Raw genomic sequence first — 21,151 nt, 5'->3', positions numbered from 1 at the left:
TCTCTCACCACTCCTTGTCAACATAGTATTGGAAGTTCTGGCCAGAGCAGTCAGGCAAGAGAAAGAAATAAAGGATATTCATATAGGAAGAGAGGAAGCTAAATTGTCTCTGTTTGCAGATGACATGATTGTATATTTAGAAAACCCCATCGCCTCACCCAAAAACTCCTTAAGCTGATAACTTCAGCAAAGTTTCAGGATACAGAATCAGTGTGCACCAATCACAAGCATTTCTATACACCAATAATAGACAAACAGAGAGCCGAATCATCGGTGAACTTCCATTCACAATTGCTACAAAGAGCATAAAATACCTAGGAATACAACTTACATGGGACGTGAAGGACTTCTTCAAGGAGAACTAGAAACCACTGCTCAAGGAAATAAGAGAGGACAGAAACAAATGGAAAAACATTCCATTTTCATGGATAGGGTGAATCAATATTGTGAAAATAGCTATACTGCTTAAAGTAATTTTTATAGATTCAGTGCTATTCCCATCAAGCTACCGTTGACTTTCTTCACAGAACTAGGAAAAACTACTTTAAATTTCATATGGAAACAAAATAGAGCCTGTATAGCCATGATAGTCCTAAGCAAAAAGAACAAAGCTAGAGGCATCACGCTACCTGACTTCAAACTATACTACAGGCTACAGTAACCAAAACAGCATGGTACTGGTACCAAAACAGATACATAGACCAATGAAACAGAACAGAGACCTCAGAAATAACACCACACATCCACAACCATCTGATCTTCCACAAACCTCACAAAAATAAGCAAGGGGGAAAGGATTCCCTATTTAATAAATGGTGCTGGGAAAACTGGTTAGCCATATGCAGAAAACAGAAACTGGACCCCCTCCTTACACCTTATACAAAAAATTAACTCAAGTTGGATTAAAGACTTGAATTTTAAACCTAAAACCATAAAAACCCTAGAAGAAAACCTAGGCAATACCATTCAGGACATAGGCATGGGCAAAGACTTCATGACTAAAATACCAAAAGCAATTGCAACAAAAGCTAAAATTGACAAATGGGATCTAATTAAACTAAACAGCTTCAGCTCAGCCAAATAAACTATCATCAGAGTGAACAGGCAACTTACAGAATGTGAGAAAATTTTTACAATCTATCCATCTGACAAAGGGCTAATATCTAGAATCTACAAGGAACTTAAACAAATTTACAAGAAAGAAAGCCATCAAAAACTGAGTGAAGGATATGAACAGACACTTCCCAAAAGAAGACATTCATGCAGCCAACAAACATGAAAAAAAGCTCATCATCACTGGTCATTAAAGAAATGCAAATCAAAACCACAACGAGATACCCTCTTACACCAGTTAGAATGGTGATCATTAGAAAGTCAGGAAACAACAGATGGTGGCTAGGCTGTGGAGAAATAGGAATGCTTCTACATTGTTGGTGGGAGTGTAAATTAGTTCAGCCATTGTGGAAGACAGTATGGTGATTCCTCAAGGATCTAGAACCAGAAATAGCATTTGAACCAGCAGTCTCATTACTGGGTATATACCCAAAGGATTATAAATCATTCTACTGTAAAGACACATGCATATGTATGTTTATTGCGGCTCTATTTACAATAGCAAAGACTTGGAACCAACCCAAGTGCCCATCAATGATAGACTGGATAAAGAAAATGTGGCACATATACACCATGGAATACTATGCAGCCATGAAAAAGGATGAGTTCATATCCTTTGCAGGGACATGGATGAAGCTGGAAACCGTCATTCTCAGCAAACTAACACAGGAACAGAAAACCAAACACCACATGTTCTCACTCGTAAGTGGGAGTTGAACAATGAGAACACATGGACACAGGGAGGAGAATGTCACACACTGGAGCCTTTTGGGGGGTGGGGTGCAAGGGGAGGGAGAGCATTAGGACAAATAACCTAATGCATGTGGGGATTAAAACCTAAATGATGGGTTGATAGGTGCAGCAAACCACCATGGCACATGTATACCTATGTAACAAACCTGCATGTTCTGCAAATGTATCCCAGAACTTAAAGTAAAAAAAAACAAGAAAGTTTTCCTTCTGGCAATATTTCAGTTTCTAATATGCCCAAGATATTTAAAATGATTTAAAATCATTTAAAATGATTATCACTGAACAGATCTTTTATTCGTAGAAAGAAAATAGATTTTAATTCTGTATCAAATTGATAAAAGAGTAGCTGCCCAGTACATATGTTTAGACATGCTTGGGCTTTGCAGGAAAGATTGTCACAGTTGCCTGGGGAAGTCTGCCATGAATGGGAGTACGGGAGGCGGCAGTGTGAGCACCGGTACAGAAGTATCACAGACTCTTGACTCCCGAGGAAGGTGACTGCTCAGATGCACTCAGTACCTCAACTGGGTAAAGAGATGTGAGACGTCATAATCCCCACTCTTTCACTTTGGTTCCTTGATCTGCAAACTGACTACTAAGCAAGTTAGCCAACAACCTATTTGGTCAGCAATCAGCTACTGTGCTGGTAGCAACAGGTCTGTCTTGTATTTGAACATTTAACATGAGACATAAAGCTGAGGATTTTACACTGATCTTCAAACAATCTTAAATGAATGAATTGGACTTTTGGAGAGATCTAAAAATGTAGACAAACCTCCGATTTCATTTTCTTTATTTTACTACAATTTTAGGTTAAATTAGTGTTTATCTGAGTATGTAAATTGTATATTGATTTAAAAAAGGATTATTTCATTCTGCTGCTCTAGGAGGTTATATTTGATATTAACTTGGAATTATGTGGGACTTAAATCTTTAAGATGGTGTCTCAGAGACTAAAGAAATGAATAGGTTAGCACAAATTCTCTTCCCTTCAAGACATATTTTATTTATTTGTCTCTGCTACAGGTTACAGAATCAGAGTGTGCACCAATCCCAACCACGGGTACTGGAGGTGGAGACTACTCCAGGATCCTTGAGAAATGGTTCAGGGGAAGAATCAAACTTTAGAACTTCATCACAGCAGGAAATCAACTGTAGCACGCATATCTCCTCTCCTGGAGGCAGCCCCAAGGGAAGCCCAGTTCTAGATCCCCCACCGCATCTGAAGCCTAATAGATCAACAAGTAGGAAACATTCAGCTGAGCACAAAAATAACAGAGATGACAGTTTAGATTGGTTTGATTTCATGGCAACTCATCAGAGTGAACCTAAAAACACTGTTCTTGTATCTCCTCATCCCAAAACATCTGGAGAAAATATGGCTTCGAAGATCTCTAACAGCGTATCTCAGGGTAAGGAGAAGAGTGAGCCAGGCCAAAGGAGCAAAGTGGACGTTGGGTTGCTTCCATCACCACGAGAGACAGGTGTTCCATGGAGGCCAGACAATGTGGAGAGTAACAAGAAAAAAAGGCTAGCACTAGATTCTGAAGCAGCAGTCTCTGCTGATAAACCAGACTCAGTACTGACTCATCATGTCCCCACGAACCTGCAGAAGCTGTGCAAGGAGAGGGCCCAGAAGTTGTGCAGAAATAGCACCAGGGTGCCTGCACAGTGCACAGTCCCTTCCCATCCTCAGTCCACTCCTATACATAGCCCAGACAGAATGCTGGACTCACCCAAAAGAAAGAGACCGAAATCCCTTGCGCAAGTGGAAGAGCCTGCAATTGAAAATGTTAAGCCTCCAGGTTCCCCTGTGGCCAAACTGGCAAAATTTACTTTCAAACAGAAGTCAAAACTGATCCACTCTGAAGATCACAGCCATGTGTCGCCTGGCGCAACTGAAATAGCAGTTCATAGTCCTAAAATTTCCCAGCGTAGAACAAGAAGAGACGCAGCCCTGCCGGGGAAGCGTCCAGAAAAGTTGACATCTACCCCAGGAAACCGGATCTCCAATCAGCCACAGGGTGAGACAAAAGAGGTGTCGCAGCAGCCACCAGAGAAACACGGACCAAGAGAGAAGGTGATGTGTGCCCCTGAGAAGAGGATTATTCAGCCTGAATTAGAGCTTGGGAACGAAACTGGGTGTGCTCATCTTACTTGTGAGGGAGACAAAAAGGAAGAGGTTTCAGGCAGTAATAAAAGTGGCAAGGTTCATGCCTGCACATTAGCCAGATTGGCAAACTTCTGCTTTACTCCCCCATCGGAATCCAAATCAAAATCCCCTCCTCCTGAAAGGAAGAACCGAGGTGAGAGAGGCCCAAGCTCCCCTCCTGCAACCACAGCTCCAATGTTTGTCAGTAAAAGGAAATCTTTTCAGCTCCATGGGTCCACCGAGAAACTGATTGTTTCCAAAGAATCCCTCTTCACTTTACCAGAACTAGGTGATGAAGCATTCGATTGTGACTGGGATGAAGAGATGAGAAAAAAGTCATAATTGGGAAAAGGTTTCTGGTCAAATCTCACCTTCTGCAACTCCACAGAGGACCTTCCAGATATCAATATGGTATTTATAAATGTATAGAACGATTGGCCATATTGAGGATCACTCTGAATACTGGCTCCCCCTTAAGGCTTTCTAATTTCAGGTTAATCTTCATGACTTAAAAAGTTGTATAATCAGTTGAGGTCTGTGTGATACTAGCAGCTGAGCTGAATTAATTATGTTGTGCTTAATTTTACAAATGGAGTACTTGTATTCCTGTTCCTGAAGCTGTTTCTGTTTTTTGTTTTGTTTTGTTTTTAAGGGGGAGAGGTTCTTCCCTAGATTAATTTCTTCTTTCATTCACTCAGGAACAAATGCCAAGAAGGTAGCACTCATGAATCTAACAAGGCAGATGAACTCTTTTTCTACTTTTGTGTGTGTGTGTGTGTGTGTGTATGTGTGTTTTCACCTGGAATGGGCTAAGTACAGTGAATATAATCACTTGGATGATTTGCCAAAATCAGACTATTTTTCTAGCGTTATTTTTGTATTGATTTGTGTAGATCAGGTTAAATGTGACTAATGCCTTTCTTTCTTTGAGAGGTATCTTTACAATTCCGTGATGTTCTTAAAGATCTGGCAGCTGGTCAAACAGTACCTTTCTGAAGTACTGACCTTCTGAGTTGTCCTTTCTTTCTTGAGCCAACATTTTGTGCTTCAGATTCTTTTTTCTCTTGAGGACCTACCTTCAACCAAGTAAAATACTGTGATTAGAAGAAGAGAGAGTATGGGCCAGGCACAGTGGCTCACTCCTGTAGTCCTAGCTACTTGGAAGGCTGAGGCAGGATGATTGCTTAAGCCCAGGAGTTCAGGGTTACAGTGAGCTGTGGTCACACCACTGTATTCCAGCCTGGGTGACAGAGCGAGATCCTGTCTCTAAAAATAAAATAAATGAAGAAGAGAGAGTATGTGGTAGTCTCAATCAAACATCATGTCTCATCTGCCCAGCTGGTTAATATGGAAATGTGATTCCTACTAAGTTGTGATTCACTTGTCTTTAAAACCAAGGAAATTATGTACTGTTTTTGGTAAGAATAGATAACCTCAAGCTTTGTCTCTCTATGTGCTTTTAAAATCACTTATTCCTTTGGATTCTAATAAGGGTTGTTAGGATTCTTTAATTATGGACTTTCTCTTCTGAAGTGTGAATTTGTAAACTGATTGTTTAATTGTCAAAGGGACTTTTGGACATAGAATACTCAAAACTATATGTATTTTGTTTAATTTTCACTTCATTCAGTTCATGCATTGAAAACAAATTTAGAAAATCCAATTTTTCTTAAGCATTGAAACATTCTAAAATTCACTAATAAAATTTTCTGAAAAATTTTAAACTGTGAGTACAGATTTAGTGTGGCTGAGTCTTGAAATGATTGGCCATAATGAGTACCATTCTCTGAAATTTGAAACACCTTAAGCAGCTGATAAAAGACATGTATAAACAATGATTATAAAATTTATTATTTCTGTACCTGTTTAATAACTTCCCAGTATACTATGATTCTTAATATATTCCTAATCTTTCCATTTTATTGCCTTCCTGGGTTTCAGGGTTCTTACTAGAACTAAAGGAAACGGAATGGAAATGGGTTTTTGACCAGTTGAACCTTGATCTGGGCGTGGTCTGATTATTTAGATGAAGATGACTCAAACCTAAGCCATAGTGTGGAGCTGACTTTTTTTAATGGTAAATTTTTAAGTCCATTTATTATGAATTTTTGTCTTTGAAACTTGGTATCTTTTGCAGTAATTATGTATTAGGTTTCGCATGGCTGACAGTACCTAACCTATTGGCATGTCATTAGGGTATTTTGATCTGTTATGTTATTTAAAATATTTGTATTCTTTATTGGGACTTTTGGTTTTAGAGGTTTCATTTTTAGTAATGAGAAATTTAATTTTCATAATTGCCTTGTCTCTTTAGGATACTGAGTAATTCATATTTTAAATTACATGTTGAATTGTCTTTCTTCCCTGGTCATTGTGTATGACTGCCGATGCCACCTTCTACCTGGTTATAATTTGTGCCCACCATGCATCCTATTATTTTGTGCTAATCAATCCATTTTCCATTTTAGTACCTTCTGTCAAGATTTGGCCAAATTACCAGTTCCATATGTTTATTCTTTGGTACTTACCCAGATAGAAATAACTACATACCTAAATATTTTAAACAGATATAATTATTAGAAGAAATAAAATACCCAGTACATATTGAATATCCCTTATCTGAAATGCTTAGGCCTGGAAATGTTTTGGATTTTGGAATATTTGCACTATACCTATACTTACTGGTTGAGCACTCCAAATCTGAAAATCCAAAATCCAGAATGCCCCAGTGAGCGTTTCCTTTGAGCATCATGTCAGTACTCACAAAGTTTTGGATTTGGGATTTTTCAATTAGGGATATTCAACCTATATAAACATCCTTCTTACTAAAATGTTAAACTTCTATCACAGACTGTTATGTGTTATAACTGCCTCGTTGTGCTAATATTTAATGTTCAGTCTCACAGCTTGGTCAAAGTCCTTTTATGTTGACCTGAATGTCCTTTTAGCATTCTGATGCTTCTATAAAAGCATCCATGCTATCTGAAAACAACAGGATGTTCCATACCCATTTTGATTTCTTCATGCTCCGTGTCATGGAATCAGCTATCCCCAAGGTACTCTGTTTCTTTTGAAGGTCGGTAGTGTTAGAGACCAAACTCTAGGCCTCGGGGTCTCCTGTGCAGGAGAGTCACTAATGGGCAAAAGTTCTTCCACTGCTGTTGGGTCAAGTTTAGTAGGTTCAGAGCTGGAAAGTGTTGATGTCCTGAGGTCATGTTTTATCCTGCTGTGTCCTACTTTTCTTATAGATGCGATTTCATGATGACTAAAACTTTCTCTTGTATGGTCTTTAATGTGTGTATCAAGGAAGCACATGGATTGTCTTGGGGGAATATGAACAGTCTCACAGGTCACATTTCTGTTCAATAAAGAGAGGTGTAAAAAATAACCTCTGGCCGGGTGCGGTGGCTCACACCTGTAATCCCTGCACTTTGGGAGGCTGAGGTGGGTGGATCACTTGAGGTCAGGAGTTCGAGACCAGTCTGGCCAACATGGTGAAACCCTGTCTCTACTAAAAATACAAAAATTAGCTGGGTGTGGTGGCAGGTGCCTGTAATCCCAGCTACTCGGGAGGCTGAGGCAGGAGAATAACTTGAACCTGGGAGGTGGAGGTTGCAGTGAGCCGAGATCACACCACTGCACTCCAGCCTGGGTGACAGAGTAAGACCCTGTCTCAAAAACAAACAAACAAAAAACCTTTAATTCTGAATCAAGTTGCCAAAATATTTTGATTTCAGTCCCAGTGTACTTCTTGAAAACATTTTAATAATGTAAAATTATCTAAACACAATGAAAACTATACTTAATTTTATTTGTGAGAGGGCTAAACCAGAATTTAAATTCTATTGTAACTATATGAGATAATGGAATTTTCTGATACTGTAAAAGATTAATCTTCAGTGCATATGTAGTATTCTAAAATGTATAATAGGAATTTTATTGTAATTTTTGGTGTCTTATAGAAATATGAGCAAAACAAACATTCTGATATCTTTAACTCTGTGGCTTAATGCAAATTTTAAACTTTTTTTGAAGGTATACCAAAACATTAAACATTTATTTTTGGTTGACAAATTTTAATTCTAACAAACCTACACATTCTGTAGGCATGCTTGATTTCTGTTCCTTCTCCATGTGCTAAACCTTCTGCTTAACCAGTGGAATGCTAGAGAAAATCCTAGGTTAACTCAGAGAGCTTTAGCCAGTTCACAATATTTAGGAGTTCAGAAACTATCCAACCTTGAATTCTAGGTCACTAGAGACTTCCTGGGACCTGGTGAACCTTTCAGATGCAACTTATCAAACAACCAGTTTCCAAACCTATTAACATCACAATGTAGGAAGCTAAGCCAGTGCATCTTCCTCAGTGTTCAAAATCATCCTCTGAGCTTGCTTTCCTTATTAACATTCAAGAAAGATAAAAGCACCCTGGCTCACTTTAGTACCCACTCCAATTGGGGTGTTCCTGTCAGTGTTTTGTCTTGCATGTGACATAGCCCCCCAGGTATAAGGGGAGCCATTACCCACACACATCCTCTTCACTGTCACTCAGAGGACATGCACAGGAAGTGGTGGCAACTGCCACTTATGACACACTCTCAGAAGTTCTTGTGTCTGTTCCACTGCCACACCTCTTCCTTAAAGGCTTGAAAATGCATCTAAGGATAATATTTGTAATAAAAGTGAACTTGACAAATATTAAACTAAATTTAACAAAATTGTGTTTGTGAATAGTCTGGTGCAAGATACAGTTTAAGGGAGGAAATGGGATATACATACTGGGCCAAGACTTACCAAAAAAATGAGTAATTTCTATATCTTGTGAATGCAAATTATTTTTAGGCCACTCTTCTTTATGTTTAGTTGGAATTGTAATGGCTTGGTGGAGGTGAACCAACAGAAAGCAAGCGTTTGTATCAGGTGTGTTTTTATGTGGGAACAAACTTGGTTTAACTTACGGTTTTCATGGTAAGCAAAACCAATGCTGGAATATTGCTTACTATTTTAAGATCTAACTTTTTCAGTGCTCAATAATACATAGACTGCGAGGTGGGTGGATTACTTGAGGTCAGGAGTTCGAGACCAGCCTGGCCAATATGGTGAAACCCCGCCTCTACTAAAAATACAATAATTAGTGGGGTGTGGTGGCACGCTCCTGTAGACCCAGCTACTTGGGAGGCTGAGGCAGGAGAATGGCGTGAACCCAGGAGGCAGAGCTTGCAGTGAGCCGAGATTGCGCCACTGCACTCCAGCCTGGGTGACAGAGCGAGACTCCGTCTCAAAAAAAAAAAAAAAAAAATACATAGACTGGGTAATAGAACAAAACTAAGAACCAGGCGAATTGGTTTCTAGAACTAGCCAACAGTGTGGCTTCGCCGTCTTCAGTGGTCTTGTCCATAAAGGCTGAGGATCAGGCCTATCTATTACGTATTGCCGAGTTACAGAAAAGGAAACCCTCAGAAGCTAGCTGAAATAAAGGCAAGTTTGCTGTAGGGATACAGCAGGGAGTCTCATTAAGGACGGGAAACAAAGTCTTACCAGGCCACATGGGCCCAGAACTGGAAAGTCAGGACTGAAACTGTTCCCTCAGCCTCTCCTGGGTCCTCAAGGTCCCGCGTTGTTGCCTCTCTCAATGAGTGTGCTCCAGTTTTCTGTTCCTCCCAGCGGCCCCACGTTCTCTGCTCACTCAAGGCTTATCTGCTCCAGCTACCCTCTGGCTTTTGAACTACTTTGGTGCCTGGCTCCAGCTGTGACTTTCTCTGACCTTGCCAGATGATGCCCCATCTTCATCTTTCTGATTCAAGCTTTTTAGTTCAGATTCTTGGTGGGTTCATCTTGGCTCGAAAGGGAGTGGAGGGTAAGGAGGGGAGTGGCCACCTGGTATAGACACAGCTGCTTGAGCTCTGGGTGGAGACAGTCTCAGAGAGTGTGGGGTGGGAAGCAGTGATTGGCCAGTCTACCACATCTCTGTCTCCCTGGAGTTTTTGGTTTAAGGTTCTATAATTATACCACTTCTATTGATTCTATTAGAATTACTGAATTAAGAGAGCTTTAAGGCACTTGGGTCGTCTTTCCCAAGGAGCTATGTAAATACCTGACCTGACAGCAGCTAGGTGCCTTACAGGGATTGCAAGCCACTTTTGGCTATACAAGAAGTGCAGCTTGGGCCACAGGCCACAGAGGAAGCTATTTATTGTGTCACTAGTTACCAAACTTCCGTTTTCCTGTACATACATTGCTCACCATAACTACGGCATAGCTGTTAAAAATACTTAAATGAAAGTCAAAGTAGATGGGAGTATGTAAAGAGTATTACTCTGAAATATGTTTAGGAATAATCTCTGTGGTTAAGAGATGCATATATTATTTTCCAGATTTTCAACTTTACAATTGCCAATAAAACAGGGACTAGATCCAATATGAGGAGAAGAAAATACGAAAGTGTCTTAGGCCTGCTTTAATCCTGTTTAAAATTGGAGAGAAATGATAGTCAAGAATAATTTTAAACTGAGGAGTAATGCAATTTTGACCTCTAATGATCTTATTTTATCACTCTGGGAAATTAAGTTGCTTTTTCAGCAGGAGAATTAAAGCTATTTTGAGGGATCTTGCTGGCATTGAGGGGACTCTGAATGGGGGAGTGATGCTGTAGCCTGGGACACAGTATATCCCTGGAGAGACTCCCTTGTTTGTAGACTTTGCCCCTAAGCACTAGTAAAAGTGGAAAGAAAATTGTACAACATGATCCATCCGGAATGAAAAGGTCCCTGCCATACACTGTCCAGTTGTTTTTCTTCCCACTAATCATTACTTCTTCATAAAGGTTACGAAAGCAATGAAATTTTGATTTTAAGTACTTATTTGCCCCCATGAAATTTTAGTTACAACATAACAGTAATATCAATCATCATAAGATTAGTACTTAAGGTTTTCAAGACATATTTAATATGTGACAACATTAATATTCACACAACCAGTACTATTTATAGTTCAGGTGATACCCTATTTTACAAATGAGAGAAAAGCTCCAGCGTTTAAGTGATTTTTCTAAAAATGTCTTTTTACTTGAAAGAAGATGAAGTTCTGGAACATATGCTTCTTAACTCCTTCCCTCACGTCTTATTGCTGCATTGAAAATAATACCTTCATAAAGGGTAAAAGTTATCTATTTTGGTTGTTTGCTATGTGCTAGTTATTCGCTAGCATTTTTCAAGTATTAACTCATTTAATCCTCACAACAGTGTATGGCATAGGTACTATCCTCATTTTACAGATTAGGTAATTGCATCTTAGAGACACTAAATAACTTGATCAAAGTTACATTACTAGCCAATGGTGTGATACCTATGTTAATTCATAAAGTGAGAGGAAAATACTACCTACAAGAAACTTCACTTTGCCCTGCTCTTCATTCACTTCCCACTGCCACACATCCACCTCTGCTGCAGTCTGCACCGTGTGTCCTGCCTTCTCCCCGTTACAAGACATGGGTTATCCATGCTCTAGCCAAAGAAAGCCTTCCACCTGCCTACTAGATCCCATCCCCTTTGCCCCTCATTCCTCCGGGACATGGCTCCAGCAATTCTGTCTGCACCCCTGTTTTATCAGTGTACCCCTTCCACTAGCATACAAACATCTTGATATCTGTCCCATCTTAAACACACCTCTCTCGACCTTACTTCCCTCTTTTAGCAAAACTTTAGAGGAGTTGGCTATTCCCCTTGTCTCCAGTTCTTCTCTCCTGAACCCACTCCAGTGGGTTTTTTGACATTACCACTGCATGGAAACTCCTATCAGGGTCATCACTGACCTTCAATGCTCGATTTGCAGTCCTTATCTTACTTAATTCTACACACTTGATTACTTTCCCCTCCCTGAAATCCTCTGTCACTTGGTTTACAGGACATTATATGCCAGTGATTTTCCTTACTAATCTCTGCTAGCCTCCCCAGCTTTTCCACTTCTTACCCAATTTTCTCCACGTCTCTCAGATCTTGAATGTTTGAGTGACCCAGGGCCCTTTTCTATTCCCACCCACGCCCTTGGTATTCTCTTTCAATCTTCAGGCCCTCAGCACCCATCTTACCTGATGGTTTCTTTCCTGAACTCCAGACTCCTATATCTAACTCCTATTCAGTATTTCTACTTAAGTATCTAAAGGCCATCTCAAGCTCAACCTATTCCAAATTATACTCCTGCTCTCATTCCCCTGAGCTTGCTCCTTTCCCAGGCTGATCCATCGTGGTAAATTAAATGGAGACTTGATCCTTCCAGTTGCTTAGGCCAAAAACTTGTCATCTTTGACAATTTACTGTCTGTTGTACCTCACATTCAATCTGTTAGAACATTCCGTGGCATCTCTATTAAAAATATATCCAGGAGCCGATCACTTCTTCCACAGTTACTGTATCACACCCGTTCAAGCCACCATTATCTCTTGCTCTGCCACTCCACCTCCCTACAGGCCATTCCCAGCACAGTAGTCAGTGATCCTGTTCATAGGTAAAGTCGGGTCATGTTGCTTATCTCAAACCCTCTATCAGCCCATCTCACTCTGGGTAAAAGCCAAAGTCTTTATAATGATCTCTAAGGCCCTACTTGTCTGGCCACCTAGTACCTCTGACCATTGCACACCAACCTCCTTGCCGGTGCTGTAATATTCCAGACATGATCCAGCCTCAGGGCCATTTTACTTGCTGTTCATCTGTGTAGACTCTGTTCCCCTGAGTTATCAGGGAATCACACTCTCACGTTCATCAAGACTTCGTGAAAATGGCGGGGCATGGTGACTAATCCCTGTAATCCCAGCACTTTGGGAGGCTGAGGTGGGTGGATCACTTGAGGTCAGGAGTTCCAGACCAGCCTGACCAACATGGTGAAACCCCATCTCTACCAAAAATACAAAAATTAGCCAGGCGTGGTGGTGCACACCTGTAATCCCTCCTACTCAGGAGGCTGAGGCAGGAGAATCGCTTGAACCTGGGAGGCGGAGGTTGCAATGAGCCGAGATTGAGCTCTAGCCTGGACAACAGAGTGAGACTCAAAAAAAAAAAAAAAAAAAGATTTTGTGAAAATGTCATCTCTCAGTGATGTCTAACCTATTGAAAATTGCAAAACATTCCTCCTCTTATCCAATTTATTATAGCATCTTTACCATCTCATATAAAAGTTATCATTTTATTGTCATAGGTACTAACCAAGGGTGAGGGAAATTGAGAATGGATAGTAGAGGAAAGAGATGACATCAGTTGCGCCTTCCAGATCAGCTGCCGTGGTGGAGGCTGGGGCTCATGCCACATCCAGCACAGTACCTGCAGTTGGCACTGCTAGTTCATGGAGCTTGGGGTACTCTACTAACATCTTCCAGAATCTGTCTGATCTGTGTAGGGGCCAGCCTAATGAATTACATTTGCTGGGGACTACCACTCTGCTTCCTTCAGGTTTTTAAGGGTGGCACTAACTTCTGCCATTTGCCCCAGGAGGTTTTTAATTTGCAGTCTTGCCCAGAGGGATGTATAGAGGCAGCTTGAGAATCCTTTCCCACTGCGATAGCTTTTGCCACAGGCCAAAGAGCCAATGTGAGCATGTGAGTGTTCTGCCAACTCCACCTGTTGTCCATTTCAGTTATACTTTCAAGGACCAGGGACATAACCATGGCCTTTCCTCCAGTCAGTGGGCTGAGTCCAAAAACTGGTTCAGGTACAGAAGCTGGTTAAAAAATTGTGACTTTTTTTTTTTTTTTTTTTTTTCTGAGACAGAGTCTCACTCTGTCACCCAGGCTGGAGTGCAGTGGCATGATCTTGGCTCACTGCAATCTCCACCTCCTGGGTTCAAGCAATTCTCATGCCTCAGCTTCCGGAGTAGCTGGGACTACAGGCCCACACCACCTTGCCTGGCTAATTTTTTTTTTTTTTTTTTTTTTTGGTGGGGACGGGGTTTCACCATGTTGGCCAGGCTGGAAGAATTGTGACATTTTAGTGGCACAGCTGCCCTCAGCCACTTGTTTTTTTCTGAACTGTACTGATTAGGGGCCTTGTTAAAAAACACAGATTGCTGGCCCTGCCCCTGGAGTTTCTAATCCAGTAGCTCTGGACTGGGGCCTGAGAATTGATATTTCTATCAGTTTCTCAGGTGATGCTGATGCTGCTGGTAGGGAACTGCATTTCGAGACCACTGATACAGATTCTGCAATACCCTTGTTGACTTCCCTTCTGTCTTGCCTCTAGGGACTCTAGCCATTTCTATAGATCTCTGTGAGTCCATTGCCCCACCTGCCACTCTGACCTTGCGGCTTACTGAAACATTTGCTTCTACCTTGCACCTGACACTTAAGCATTGTCACCTGGCCTCTTTTATTCTGGGAACTTCTGTCTCCATATTGACCAATCATTAGCTGTGAGCTGCCCCCGGGAAGTGGGGCATGGCTTTGGGCTGGGACTCTCTGCAGCTGAAGGCAGTCTCTGGAGGGGGCTTCAGCTGTGAGCTGTCAGCTGCCAACGCTCTCAGCGGCTGGAAAAAGTGGGCTCATCAATCTTCAACTGGAAATTTGGGCAGTGCACCTCAGCATCTACCCCCGTCTGTCTCAGGCCAAGACTGGGGTGAGAGGAGTGGGGCACTTGCCTCAGGCACAGAATTTAAGGGGACACAAAACATTCAGTAATCAAGATAAATATTTTGGCGCAATATTTTAAAAAATCAAAACAAAAATTCATGACAAACAGATTATTGGATTTTTAAATAAAAGACAAGATCAATGTTCCTGATTTCTCCTTTTGCCTTTGGGCTCCAATGTGGCTTAGCATGGCATGTCTTCTCAGGCTGCATGAGGGCGGGGCTTTTGCCTGCTTTGCTCACTGATGTACCCCCAATGATTAGTGGTGTGTCTGGACATAGTAAGTGTCCGATAAATATTTGCTGAATGAGACATTTAAAATATTTGAGGGAAGAATTACCATTCAGCTACATTTCTCATTTCTCATCTCTTTCTTTTTCCCAGCTTTTCCTAGTAGTGTTGACTGAACACGAGAAGAGGCAGTTTTCACATTAGAGTCAGACTTGAGGGGGAGCCATGTGTGACTTAGGGAAAATACCTGGCCAAAATAGGATGCAGTTCACTATGAAGGGCAATTGTGAGGTGTGAATGTTTAAAAATATTTTTCCTTTTTTTATTTTAAAGACAGGGTCTTGTCCTGTCTCCCAGGCTGGAGTGCAGTGTCACAATCATAGCTTACTACAGTTTTGACGTCCTGGGCTCAAGTGATCCTCCCACCTCAGCCTCCCAAATAGGTAGGACTTGGGAGACTGAAGCAAGAGACGCATGCTACCATGTCTGGCTCATTTAAAAAATTTTTATTTTAGAGACAGGTTCTCACTATGTTGTCCAGGCTAGTCTTGAACTGCTAGCCTCAAGCAATCCTCTCACCTCGGCCTTCCAAAGTGCTAGGATGACAGGCATAAGCCACCATGCCTGGCCTAAAGATATCTTCTTAATTGATTTCATTGTCAGATTTAATGGATATATGTAGTGTGCTTCATTGTACTAACTATAACTGTTGTCAGCTTGTATAATTATGAAGTAAGAGTTTTTTTAAATGCTCAAAAATCACCCTGCCCCCAAGTATAGATGGGTTTAGAATTCCAGGACCAAAAGTGGAACAGAAAGCCATGGTACAGAGTGGGAAGAGTAATGGTTAGCAGGTGTCCCCTCCGCCACCGCCCCCCGCGCCAACCATGCTCCCTGTTTCGGTGGGATGGAGGGGAACCCTGAGGGAAGTTCAAAGGCAGAGGTTAGTAGATAGAGCACCTTCCAGGGTAGTTGGCAGCATTTTGGCACGTGATGCTGGAAGAGGATGTGGCCGGAGCTGCCAGGCACTGAATCCAGTAAGTTTTCTCCCTACTCGGGGGCCTATTGTCACCACGTCCTACCTTCCTTGCACCCAGAGCCAATTCTAACTTGTTTTTTAAGCCAATGAAAGGAACTTGGGACTGGGCGTGGTGGCTCATGCCTGTAATCTCAGCACTTTGGGAGGTGGAGGCGGGCGGATCACCTGAGGTCAGGAGTTCAAGACCAGCCTGGTCAACATGGCAAAACCTTGTCTCTACTAAAAATAAAAAATTAGCGGGACCTGAGAAATCTCAGAATCTGGTGAGCTAAGTAGTCTTGCCCCTCTGTGGAGCAAGAGCAGAATACGAAGACTGCTAGGGTGTTGCTGGGCCTTACGGAGTGTGAGGACTGCAGTCCTCCCAGGCTTGGAGAGACCTGGGGGAGTCCACGATGGTGAAGATGTGGGAGGGTGGAGGAAGTGACTGGGACTGAGCACCTGCTGTGTGCTAGGCATCATATTAGACACTTTGTGTACACACACACACAATAGTCATGTGCCGTACAACAGTGTTTCTCTCAACAACGGGGCATATTTACCATGGTGCTCCCATAAGATTGTAACAGAGCTGAAAATTTCCTGTCACTTAGTGATGTCTTGATGATCCTGACCCTGTATAGGCCTGGGCTAATGTGTGTCTGTCTCTTTGTTTTTAACAAAACAGCTTAAAAAGTTAAAAAAAAAAAAAAAAAAAAGCTTTTGGAATAAAGATATAAGGAAAAGTATTTTTATACAGCTCTACAATGTATATTTTAAGCTAATGTTATTATAAAAGAGTCAAAAAATTTTAAAGTTTAGAAAGGAAAAAATTTACAATAAGCTAAAATTTATTATTGAATGAATATATATATATATATATATATTTTTTTTTTTGAGACAGGATCTTGCTCTGTTGCCAGGCTGGAGTGCAGTGGTGTGACCATAGCTCACTGTAGCCTCGAACTCCTGGGCTAAAGCAATCCTCCTCCCTCCCAAGTAGCTAAGACTAAAGGCCCATGGCACCACACCTGTCTAATTTTTAATTTATTTGTAGGAATGGGATCTAACTATGTTGCCCAGGCTGGTCAAATTCCTGGCTTAAAATGATCCTCCAAAGTATTGGGATTACAGGCATGAGCCACTATATCTGGCCCAGAAAAATATTTTTAAAACAACTGTAGTATAGCCTAAGTGCACAGTGTTTATAAAGTCGCAGTAGTGTATGGTACTGTCCTAAGTCAACATTCACTCATCCCTCACCCACTCACTCATGGAGAGCAACTTTTAATCCTACAGGTTCCTTTCCTTTCATGGTAAGTGCCCTATACAAGTGTGCCATTTTTGTCTATTATATGGTATTTTTACTGTACCTTTTCTGTGTTTAGGTATATCTAGAGACACAAATACTTATTTGTGTTACAATTGACTACAGTATTCAGTGCAGTAACATGCTGTACAGGTATGTAGCCTAAGAGCAATAGACTACGCCATAAAGCTTAGGTGTGTAGTAGGCTATACATCTAGGTTTGTGTAAGTGCACTCTGTGATGTTTGCACAAAGATGAAATTGCCTAATGATGCCTTTTTCAAAATGCATCCCCAACGCTGAGTGACACATGACTGTGTATGTATAATAGATACAAGATATACAGAGAGATATTTATTTAGTTCTCATAGCAATTCTGTGAGAAAAGTATCATTAGCCCTGCTTTATGGATGAAAACAGGATCAGAGGGGCTCAGTGAATTTTCTAGGTCACACAGCTAATACATGGATTGCAGTGGAGCTGGAACTGTTTGGTTCCAAAGCCCGTTTTCCATCAACCATCTTAGGACAGCTCCCAAAAGAAATGTGACTGTCAGAGCAAAGGCAGGGCATGACCAGGTAGCCGAAGTCATAAGGTTTCTTGGTGCATCTCCCATTCACTCATTGTTTGCTTCTGGAAAGAAAAGTGTAGGGCAGCCCTTTCCTGATGTGTCCTAAGCTAGGGCACCTGTGTTGAGATGAGAGCAAACCCAAGGGCACTGGTTGGTAGGATGAGGTGGAGGAGTATTTTAATTTTTGGAATTTGGGAAGCAGACAACTTTACTTTGTAAGGTTGGAACAGCAGCAACATCCATTACATATAAACCAGAAATCTTTACCGTTTCTAAATTTCCTGGATTGCTATTATTTGGTCCTAAGTTGAGTATTTGTTCCACAGAAAGTGGTAATTATTCCTCTACATGCAGACCTCAGCAGCAGCTCACACATTCCAGAGCAGGGGAGTCCTTGCCTTGGGCTTGGTTCAGCATCTAAGCAATACAGTGACATTGCAGGGTGGCAGCACCTTGCGACGCAGGGCAGGGCTGTCCACTTAGAGCACACTGAGAATGACAACCCTGGAGGATGGCGAGGTGTGGCCCTGCAAAAGATTCCTTTTTATTTTCCATCAAATGTGCTCAAATACTATATATTTTTTCATGAACAACTTTTCCTCACTCAAAAATTAACAACTAGACCCTGGAGCACCACCGTGAAAGGGTTTTTGTTTATTTCCTGCTCTTGCTTGCTTCGAACAATGATTGCTCTAACGAGTGAGTAGTCAGCCCTGGAAACAGAATCTAGGTCAGCCTGTCCTTTCTGCTGCTTCCCACCACTAGGGGGCAGGAAGCATCTGATAAAGGAACTAAAAAGGCTGGAAACGGGTGCATTGACCAGCAAAAGCCCGAGGCTTGCCTGCTTGCAATTCTTATGATGAAAACATTTCTTCAGAAATCAGCCTCAGTTGAGCACTTCTGGCAGAGGCCAGCTGAGGAGTGGGCCAGGAGAAGGGGAGGGCGCCTCAGGAGGCGTGTCGTTTGATCATTTTGGAAAAACTGCTCTATCTTCTGAAGGCTTTGAAAATGCATACCTAGAGAGCAAGGCTGCGACAGGGCTTTGAAACCCCATCAGCCATGAGGTCAAGGTCCATTTTATAGAAACCTGTAATCTGAAAGAATATACATTTAATAATGTGATTCTTTTGGGAGGTGGGGGGCAGGTGCTCAGATTCCAAATCCACAGGTCCTCAAAGGGATTTTGTTCATGGGAAGCTTTTTTTAAAAAAAATCTCAGAATCCCACACAAGTGATAGACTGTACAGAGCGATGCACAATTTAGCATCCATACAGGTGTGAGGATGGAGAGAGCACTGGATTGGGTGCCTGGCTGTTGCTACTCACTAGTTTTGTGACCACCAAAACCTAAGCTGCTGTACACCGACAAAGCAGCACAATATCTCCTTTGTCGGATTGCAGCATCAACAGCAAGCATTTATCTAGCCCCTACTATATGCCAGGCACTGTGCTAGGCACTGGGAAGATGATGAATGAATGATAAGGTAGGCACGGTTGGTCCCTGCCTTGTGAACATGACATCCCAGTGAGGATTTTATTATTATTATTATTATTATACTTTAAGTTGCAGATTAGTTACATATGTATGCATGTGCCATGTTGGTGTGCTGCACCCATTAACTCGTCATTTACATTAGGTATATCTCCTAATGCTATCCCTCCCCCTTCCCCTCACCCTACAACAGGCCCCGGAGTGTGATGTTCCCCTTCCTGTGTCCATGTGTTCTCATTGCTCAATTCCCACCTATGAGTGAGAACATGCGGTGTTTGGTTTTTTGTCCTTGCGATTATTTGCTGAGAATGATGGTTTCCAGCTTCATCCATGTCCCTACAAAGGACATGAACTGATCATTTTTTATGCCTGCATAGTATTCCATGGTGTATATGTGCCACATTTTCTTAATCCAGTCTATCGTTGTTGGACATTTGGGTTGGTTCCAAGTCTTTGCTATTGTGAATAGTGCCACAATAAACATACGTGTGCATGTGCCTTTATAGCAGCATGATTTATAATCCTTTGGGTATATACCCAGTAATGGGATGGCTGGGTCAAATGGTATTTCTAGTTCTAGATCCCTGAGGAATCGCCACACTGACTTCCACAATGGTTGAACTAGTTTACAGTCCCACCAACAGTGTAAAAGTGTTCCTATTTCTCCACATCCTTTCCAGCACCTGTTGTTTCCTGACTTTTTAATGATGGCCATTCTAACTGGTGTGAGATGGTATCTCATTGTGGTTTTGATTTGCATTTCTCTGATGGCCAGTGATGATGAGCATTTTTTCACATGTCTTTTGGCTGCATAAATGTCTTCTTTTGAGAAGTGTCTGTTCATGCCCTTTGCCCACTTTTTGATGGGTTGTTTGTTTTTTTCTTGTAAGTTTGTTTGAGTTAATTGTAGATTCTGGATATTAGCCCTCTGTCAGATGAGTAGATTGCAAAAATTTTCTCCCATTCTGTAGGTTGCCTGTTCACTCTGTTGGTAGTTTCTTTTGCTGTGCAGAAGCTCTTTAGTTTAATTAGATCCCATTTGTCAATTTTGACTTTTGTTGCCATTGCTTTTGGTGTTTTAGACATGAAGTCTTTGCCCATGCCTATGTCCTGAATGGTATTGTCTAGGTTTTCTTCTAGGGTTTTTATGGTTTCAGGTCTAACATTTAAGTCTTTAATCCATCTTGAATTAATTTTTGTATAAGGTGTAAGGAAGGGATCCAGTTTCAGCTTTCTACATATGGCTAGCTGGTTTTCCCAGCACCATTTATTAAATAGGGAATTGTTTCCCCATTTCTTGTTTTTGTCAGGTTTGTCAAAGATCACATGGTTGTAGATATGCAGCATTATTTCTGAGGGCTCTGTTCTGTTCCATTGGTCTATATCTCTGGGATCAGAGAGTCCAGGAAGGGTGGATAATCTGCCCAGTGGGAGGATTATGGTAGGTGTCACAATGAACTCTAGTTTCCAGGAACAGCTGGTGATGCCATGGACGGCAGTGCATGCTGGACATCAAGTGGCCTGGTTTGATAGTATGATTTTGACTGTGGTCCAGGCTGCCTTTTGTTTACCTTTTTTATACCTATTTTCGAGTCCAATTTTCTTTCTTTCTTTTTTTGAGGTGGAGTCTTGCTCTGTCGTCCGGGCTGGAGTGCAGTGGTGCGATCTTAGCTCTGCAACCTCTGCCTCCCGGGTTCAAGCAATTCTCCTGCCTCAGCCTCCTGAGTAGCTGGGACTACAGGCACATGCCACCATGCCCGGCTAATTTTTGTATTTTTAGTAGAGACGAGGTTTTGCCATGTTGGCCAGGCTGGTCGTGAACTCCTGACCTCAGGTGATCTGCCCACCTCAGCCTCCCAAAGTACTGGGATTACAGGTGTGAGCTGTCACTCCTGGTCAAGTCC

The 21,151-nt window shown here is 41.7% G+C and overlaps 1 protein-coding gene across 4 annotated transcripts in view; it reads left to right on the top strand.

Annotated features, from left to right (window-relative positions):
• MCM9 (minichromosome maintenance 9 homologous recombination repair factor) overlaps positions 1–5,742 on the top strand; it is a 129,986-nt gene extending 124,244 nt beyond the window's left edge. For 3 of the 4 annotated variants that reach the window (XM_055262686.2, XM_063620729.1, XM_055262693.2), the window contains one exon: positions 2,893–5,742. In XM_055262686.2, coding sequence (XP_055118661.2) covers positions 2,893–4,360 — 1,468 coding nt within the window. In that variant the 3' untranslated portion in view covers positions 4,361–5,742. The remainder of the gene's footprint in view (positions 1–2,892) is intronic. The other variant, XM_055262703.2, reaches the window with a different exon arrangement.
• Positions 5,743–21,151: the final 15,409 nt, after the last annotated feature.

This window comes from Symphalangus syndactylus, chromosome 2, assembly GCF_028878055.3.
Source record: "Symphalangus syndactylus isolate Jambi chromosome 2, NHGRI_mSymSyn1-v2.1_pri, whole genome shotgun sequence".
Lineage (NCBI taxonomy): Eukaryota > Metazoa > Chordata > Mammalia > Primates > Hylobatidae > Symphalangus > Symphalangus syndactylus.
This window is presented reverse-complemented; position numbering and strand designations above follow the sequence as displayed.